This window comes from Acyrthosiphon pisum, chromosome A1 (genome assembly GCF_005508785.2).
Source record: "Acyrthosiphon pisum isolate AL4f chromosome A1, pea_aphid_22Mar2018_4r6ur, whole genome shotgun sequence".
Classification (NCBI taxonomy): Eukaryota; Metazoa; Arthropoda; class Insecta; order Hemiptera; family Aphididae; genus Acyrthosiphon; species Acyrthosiphon pisum.
In genome coordinates, this window is record NC_042494.1 from 131,782,967 (window position 1) to 131,790,442 (window position 7,476).

General features: G+C 28.2%; 1 protein-coding gene across 1 annotated transcript; it reads right to left on the reverse strand.

Moving 5' to 3' along the window:
• Positions 1-3,777: 3,777 nt before the first annotated feature.
• On the reverse strand, positions 3,778-7,476 carry LOC100158913 (probable ATP-dependent RNA helicase DDX28). The gene is made up of 12 exons (XM_001951855.5): positions 7,182-7,476; positions 6,847-6,984; positions 6,617-6,763; positions 6,410-6,523; positions 6,145-6,345; positions 5,896-6,046; positions 5,724-5,830; positions 5,516-5,614; positions 5,286-5,443; positions 4,617-4,800; positions 4,094-4,246; positions 3,778-3,996 (listed from the first exon to the last, which is right to left on the reverse strand). Exons 1-12 carry the CDS (start codon positions 7,326-7,328, stop codon positions 3,883-3,885), a joined length of 1,713 nt encoding a protein of 570 aa, XP_001951890.1. The 5' UTR covers positions 7,329-7,476; the 3' UTR covers positions 3,778-3,882.

Below are 7,476 nucleotides of genomic sequence, written 5' to 3' on the forward strand. Positions count from 1 at the left end.
ACTCCGATAATCTGTGTAAAAATTAAAAAATTACCCATAAATCATAATGCGTATAATATATAATGATAACCTAACCTAACCTTCCAGATATTTTGTTGGTTTGAGAAAAACATATAGGTATAGTAATTTATAATTTATTTTTAGTCTCCACTTGCCACCATGAAAACTAGTCTACATTTTTTCCCTCTGATATTTCATTAAACCCATTATCATTATTTCAATGCAAAATGTTAATGCTTACAAAATTCTTTATATTCCTACAACAAAAAGGTTAGGTTTGGTTTTTATACTATTAACTTCAAATATTTTAAAATGAATATGTTAAAAATGTCTTGTGTATTTGCTTCTACAAATCATTACTTTAAACAATAAACAGTGAAACTTAAATAATTGTCCTATCTAATTTGAATTAGATTATTGATAGATACACTCAGACAACTTCCAGAAGAATATTTTTAGAAAAATCCAAGGTAAGTACTTACTTAAAAGTTAAAATAGTTAAAACTTCCAATTTGTAAGTACTGTGACTAATGAAAGATTTTTTACTTATACAAGTAAGAGCAAAATCTTATCTTGGATCCTCAACAATTAATGTGCCGGGTTGCACAAAACATTTAATGAATTAATAGTGAGCAAATGGTCTCTTAAACAAAATTTAGTGGCCCACAATTGGTCCATTCAATTTTTAGTGACCCATTAGATTTAACAATTTGTTTATGCAACCATGGTTTCCATTGGTAACTCAGTAGGTGAGGTAAAAATGTAAAAGCGTGCATAAAATGATAAGAATAAAAAAATTATTATTTTATGTTTGTTGCTGATAGACTAGAAAACTACTCAACAAATTTTGACAACAATTTCAGGGATTATATTTTTTAGAGTTATCAGAAAAGTTAAGTTATTTAGAATAGTTTGAAGTTTGAACCATGAACGGGACTACCAAGAGACAAGAGTCATAATATCTGAAAGTACGGCCTAATTTTAAACGGGTTTTTATTTTATTTTAGCGACGTTTTTATTACAAAGTTTGAAATTTTCATGAAATTTTATTTCTAAAAAAAACATAAATACGTATGCAGTAAAATGAAATTGTATTTTAAAATATGAATAACTGAACAAAAAACCTGAAAATATGCAACCTAAACTTTCATGTTTGAACCCGTTAGGTTGTTTTTCAAATTTATAGCTGATCCTTCAACTTTTTGATTAACTCAGTAAAAACACGCAAATGCATGAAGTTTTGAGCCCTAATTAACACTTTTGACGCCATTACACATACATAACATTAAGTCACTTAAGTAATTAAGTATCAAAATGATGACTCAAAGATACACCACTTAGGGCCAGTATTACAATCATTGGTATGCTTCGATTACGCTTAACCGACTGATAACAGATTTAATTACCGGCCGGTTAAATTTAACGGAAGATGGTAATACTGGCCCTTAATGTAGTACAAACTTAATAGCCTGTTTAAAATACAAATAGTATTATTACTATGTTTTAGTTACTTCTGGTAAATTTTTTGTTTTATATAGGTACCTAACGAGTTAATACTAAAACAAAACATGTTACTATGTTACTTATAACAATATAATAAATGGAAAACAAGTCATAGTTTTTGCATAATAATACTTAATTTTCAAAAACAAAAATAATTTTATACAAATTTTTTTATTAAACGATAAATTGTTTTTCCTCTATTATTATCATGTCCAAAACAATTTTGAATTTGGCTATTTTTATGCATTCTCTTCCAGTGCCGCAACAACCGCAGGGGCAGCCGGGGCGATGCCCCCATAGAGGGCCGCTAATCGTTGGATCAGGGGCCCCAACAGCGCTCCGCATCTATTTTATACGTTTAAATAATTCCATTGTAATCTGATGTTTGAATAAAATAAAATATATTATGCTATCTAATTTTTTGTCGAAGAACGAGCCCCTATTTATCCATAATAATATCTATATTTATCTATAAATGGTCACTGGGTAGTGGGTGGGCCTTCACCTTATATTTTTAGGCTTCTTAAAAAAAAAATCACCATCATTATTTATTTTTGTATAGGTAACCTATAAAACATATTATATACATAGACCTCAGGGCCCCATACATTAAATTGTCCGGGGCCCCAAGAATCCTAATTGCGGCACTGTTCCCTTCCTAAAAATAAAAACAAACAATATTTATTATATTAAATTTTTTGCTTTTTCAACATGTTTTATATTATGTAAATGAGGTTATTTATTAACTAGCAGTAATTATGCATCATCCATATTATATGCATGTTAATTTTGATTTAGTATTTTTCAATTCAATATCAAGTTACATATCTGAAATAAGAGTAATATGATTCAATCAATATTTTAGCGTTATATTTAGCTCTAAAAAAAAATTCAACTTAATCAGTAATCAAATTACATGATAATAATCCATTATTTTTGTTTTATACACAGTACCGGATCTATAAATTATGTAACTCAAGACACATTGACACAACATAATATTAGAGCCCCTACGCTACATGCTTTGAGTTTAAAATGAGAAATTTGCGCCCTTCTTTGATTAGTGCCTGGGACATGGGCCCTGGATCACTCCCCCCCACTCTTGATCCGGTACTGTTTATACATATATGAAATATACTATTTAATTAATAAAATAATAATCAGATAAAATTCAACCATTATTTATTTAATTTTTAAATAAACTGATGCCAAAAACATTGATCAATTGAATGAACCATTAGCTCACTATTGATTCATTGAATGTTTGCTTTTAAGTAATTGTTAATGCATCCCAGCTAGAAATGTGTATTTGTACTAGACTCTAGCTGCTGTGCATAGTGAACACTATCATAAATTAAATAAATATTCTATAGAACTAGTATTTAGTTACCACAAGAGATTTAACGTACAAAGCGTATCATTCATAAATACAAAAGCGGTTAAGTGGATGTCGCTCTGCTGTACAGTATAGTTTACGAGTGAATCAATGTATAATGGATTGTTTTAAACTTGAATTCAATGATATAATATGAGCGGAGATGGTTTGTCAGTCTATATATTTTATATTGTTATTATTTACTATAGCCTGTTAGTTGAATTTATATTATAATACTATAATTTTTATGTGATAAAGCGTTAGAAATTAAAATTACATTTTTAGCGGTTTTTTGTAATTTGTCAGTGGTTTATCCCGTGGCATTAAATAATTATTGAGAAAATTACCACTCTAAAGTTCCATCTTGATCCAATGTTCTAAAAGATAAGGTACCATATGTTGAAATCGAAGCACTCCTTCTGGTAAAAATTTTGTAAATAGGATAAAAAAAAAAAATACCATTGTAAAACCACTATCTTTCTCGCTCCGCTCAGAATCTAAAATATTTGCATATTTTTGCTGTGTAGAGTAAATATATTTTATATTAAAACTAAAAAGTTAACTATGCTTGAGCTTTGTATACTAATCAGTCATTTAGTATATAGGTAAATTTTGCCAGAGATGATTTAAAGAAATAATTGAAGAGTCAAAAGGTGAAATTTAACCATAGACCTTATACTAATAGACGGGACGTGGTTGTAGTTCCGGCGTCCAAGCGTGACGGCGCTGATCAAGGTAGTACAACGTACACCGCACATGCGCACTAGATGATACAATACCCTGTATATTACTGTATATAATATATATATATCACTGTAACGCAAACCGCACCACCCACCCGCATCCCGCCTGGATGTTCCGTCTATTAGTATAAGGTCTAAGAAATTAACTTATAAATATGTAATTATAGCAATACATTATTATTACATTATTATCAATATCACATTTCATTACAATTTGATAAACATAATATGATTAAAATATAATACAACAAATAATAAATATTAATCTAATTTTTTGGCTGCTTTGTTTTCCAGTTGGTTCAATATGAAGAATCTTCGTATTTTAGTTATATTTCCATTGACATTTGGTAAAGATTTCATAGTGCGTGCAGCTAACTATAAAATAAATATGAGAAAAAATTATTTAAAATATTTCATAAAAATGTATTAATTAAAATTTGTTTTTTATTTAATTAACAACTGTAATAATTACTTCAATTTTTTGGACCAATTCGGAATCATTATTTGTACTGATAAAATTGGTGACTTTTCCATCTGTACCAGCATTTAAACGTCCAGTACGCCCACATCGATGAATATAATCAGCAATATAGGTAGGAAAGTCATAATTTATAATATGCTTAGTCTGTAAACCACATTGATATAAGTTGTAAGTTATAATTAAGTAAGTACAATAAAACTTCCGCTAACGGTCACCTTTATGTAACACTAATTTTTTTGGTGCATAGTAAATAACTTTTCACTTTCACATGTTAGAAATAAATTTTTTAGTATGTATAAATTATTTATACTTTTGAGTTTTGGTATCTTTTTTTTCAAATGTATGCATGCCCTTTATATACTGGTCAACTAGAAGTATTGCACTTCTGTTATTAGTTCCCTCTTTAGGGTGGCTAACTCTTAATAGTGGTTATGTACGGTCCCCTTTTGGTGTCTGTTATATTGAAGTTTTATTGTTTATTAGATACTTTCTATAAAACGCTCAATCAAATTACTCTAATTGTATTTAATCCTCTGGATCCCACATCCGTGCTAACCATAATGTTGACTTCGCCATCTTGATATTTTTTGAATTTTCCAAGTCTAATTTCATACAGCATATCACCGTGCAAATTTACTGCCTCGATGCCGTTTTCATTTAAAAACATTGTAGCCCAATCACAAGTACTTGATTTATTACTATAACAATAAACATTTGATGGATATTATCATTCATATTAATAGATTAAATATGGTTAGTGTATAACAAAAATGTGTAAATCCATGTAATATTTATCATAATAGACCAAGTCACATTTGCATTCATTATTGACTCACATTTTACGTCAATACTAATCAAAGTCTCCAATCATAATTATGACACGAATAATTTAGTTTTAAATGTTTAAGGTTTAAAATGAGTTTGATTAAATAAGTTATCAAATGAATAATGATAACATTCATTATTATTTATTTTACACTAATATTAGATGTTTTCTAAAAATTAAAACTTCCAATCTTTGAAACTAATTTATTAATAAAGAACTAATATTAAAATATGATACATATAACGTTTAATATAAATTTCTATTTTTAAAATAAACAGTTTTCTCAAGTCTGTTCACGCTAAAATTATTTTGACTAAAATAAATAATAGTATAAAGTATACTTTTCAAATGAGATACCAAAATATTATTGTTGGAGTATTGCTTTTAGAAAGTTTTTTTGCATGTAACAACAGAATTGATGGCTTTTCACCCAGATTAGTTTTAATAAATCTTTGTTGAACATGAGGAAGAATGGCATGTAATTTATCCGTCTTGATCTTGTTCAAACTATCCATCTAAAAATTATAGATATACTTAATTAATTTAGTTTATATTTAATGTGGCATATCAAGTCATTAAAATATTACATCGATTATATCACCCAATACATCGGATAGACTTGTTGGCATTGTGGCACTAACCAACAACAATTGAGTCAAATTAGACCTTTCATTACGACCTTTAAACTGTAAATATAACAAATATTGAATAATGATGATACTTAAATAATTAAATATATTAAAATCTGTATTTATGCATATGGTTTTAAATAGCTTAAAAAAAATGTATCTGTACTTGGAATCTAGATAAGAAATGAGTCATTAACTCATTAAAACTATCGTCCATTAAAGTATCTGCTTCATCTAGTACAACATGACGTACATAACGCATTGAGTATATGCCTAAAATAATAATACAATAAATGAGGTCGGTCTGAGGATAAAAAAATGAGACTTAAAAATCATACCACTGTTTGTTAATTTGCTCAAAGCTCCTAATGTAGCAATAATTATATCATTTTCCTCAAAAACTGGATTAACTATCTGCCTTTTTGTGTGTCCTCCAGTAATTACTTTTACATTCAATGGTAAATCTTCAGTAAACCAATTGGCAATCTCCTACAAATAAAAATGTTGAGTTAAAATATACTTGTCATTTAACAAAATTATTAATTTTAAAATTGTTCAATCAAATATAATGTAGACACTGAACATACTCCAATTTGATCAGCTAATTCTCTGCCAGGTACAATAACTAAGGCTAATGGGCTGTTGAACTGATTTTTAAATTTTACTTTTTCTTTATAAGCTAATACTTGTTGAATTATTGGTGCCAAGTATGCTAATGTTTTACCACAACCTGTTTCAGCTGCAAGCAAAGTATTATTCCCTCTTAGTATTGATGGAATTCCAAGAGCCTGAAAAAATTAATATTACAACTTAATACTTTATCTGGTTTAATGAAAGGGTTAAGATGGTTACTTGAATTTGTGAGGGAATAGTGATTTCATGTTGTTTTAAAATATGAAGAATAGATTGTGATAGTCCAGTGTTTTTAAATTCATAAAAACTCTTTCTACTTTGAGGTAAATAATCCTAGTTTCAAGAATAAATTAAAATACATAAAATAGTATTAGGTATAGTAGGTATACAAATTTCCATAAAAATGTAGGTAAAAATAAAACTTACATCATTATAAATATGAATAGTAAAATAATCATCTTTAGCCTTCTTGTTCTTCCATCCTTTTGATGCCAGTGGAATTTCTTTGAATTTATCATATTTCTGATTTCTCTCGTGATTTAAATGTTTTCTTTTACATTTAATAACAATTTCCTAAAACCAATAATAACCTACAATTGAATTTAATACAATTTTTTTTATTAATTATACTGTTATGGCTAATCAAGAAAACAAACAGAATTGATTGAATGCTGATCTTCTTCATGTAAATCTTGTTCGTCAACAATTTCTTTCTTAATAGGTATATACACTGGATCAATGTCGGAGTAACTAAGATCGATAATTTTTTCATTTTTTGAGCTTAAGAATCGTACCTGCAAGATTAAAATATATTTTTAATTCATTATTTTAGTTTAGGAAAAGTATGAAGTATTGCACCTGACAATTCAATAAGGAAACGGTAAAAACAAATATACGGTATATTTTTTAATGATCATATTGGTTGCATTTTAACTTAACGGTCTGTGAAAAATACACAACCAAATACAGACTAATAATTAAATTGACTCACGTTTGGGGTACGTTTAGGGAAATCATTAGATCTGGAACTAAATTCCAAACCCAAACGGCATGCGGCTTGTCTACTGTATCGAAACGACACAGGTGCCAAACAAATCCTCTGTAAACCGAATCTTACTGCATTAACGTGAAGTGCCATTTCAAGCAAAAATAAATCGTGGTGTACGTTCTTTTCGTTATTATGTATTAACGCATTATTGATGTTAGGAAACCAAATTCGGTGAAGTAAATTGTAAGAAAGAGAAAATTATTCATCTATGAATTATTTAGAATCATGATTTATGATA

Coding starts and splice junctions, on each gene's coding strand:
- LOC100158913 (XM_001951855.5), bottom strand. CDS start 7,328: ATGGCACTTCACGTTAATGCAGTAAGATTCGGTTTACAGAGGATTTGT. Junction 6,346..6,409: donor CTATTCCCTCACAAATTCAA/GTAACCATCTTA, acceptor TAATTTTTTCAG/GCTCTTGGAATTCCATCAAT. Junction 6,047..6,144: donor AATTAGCTGATCAAATTGGA/GTATGTTCAGTG, acceptor TTTTATTTGTAG/GAGATTGCCAATTGGTTTAC.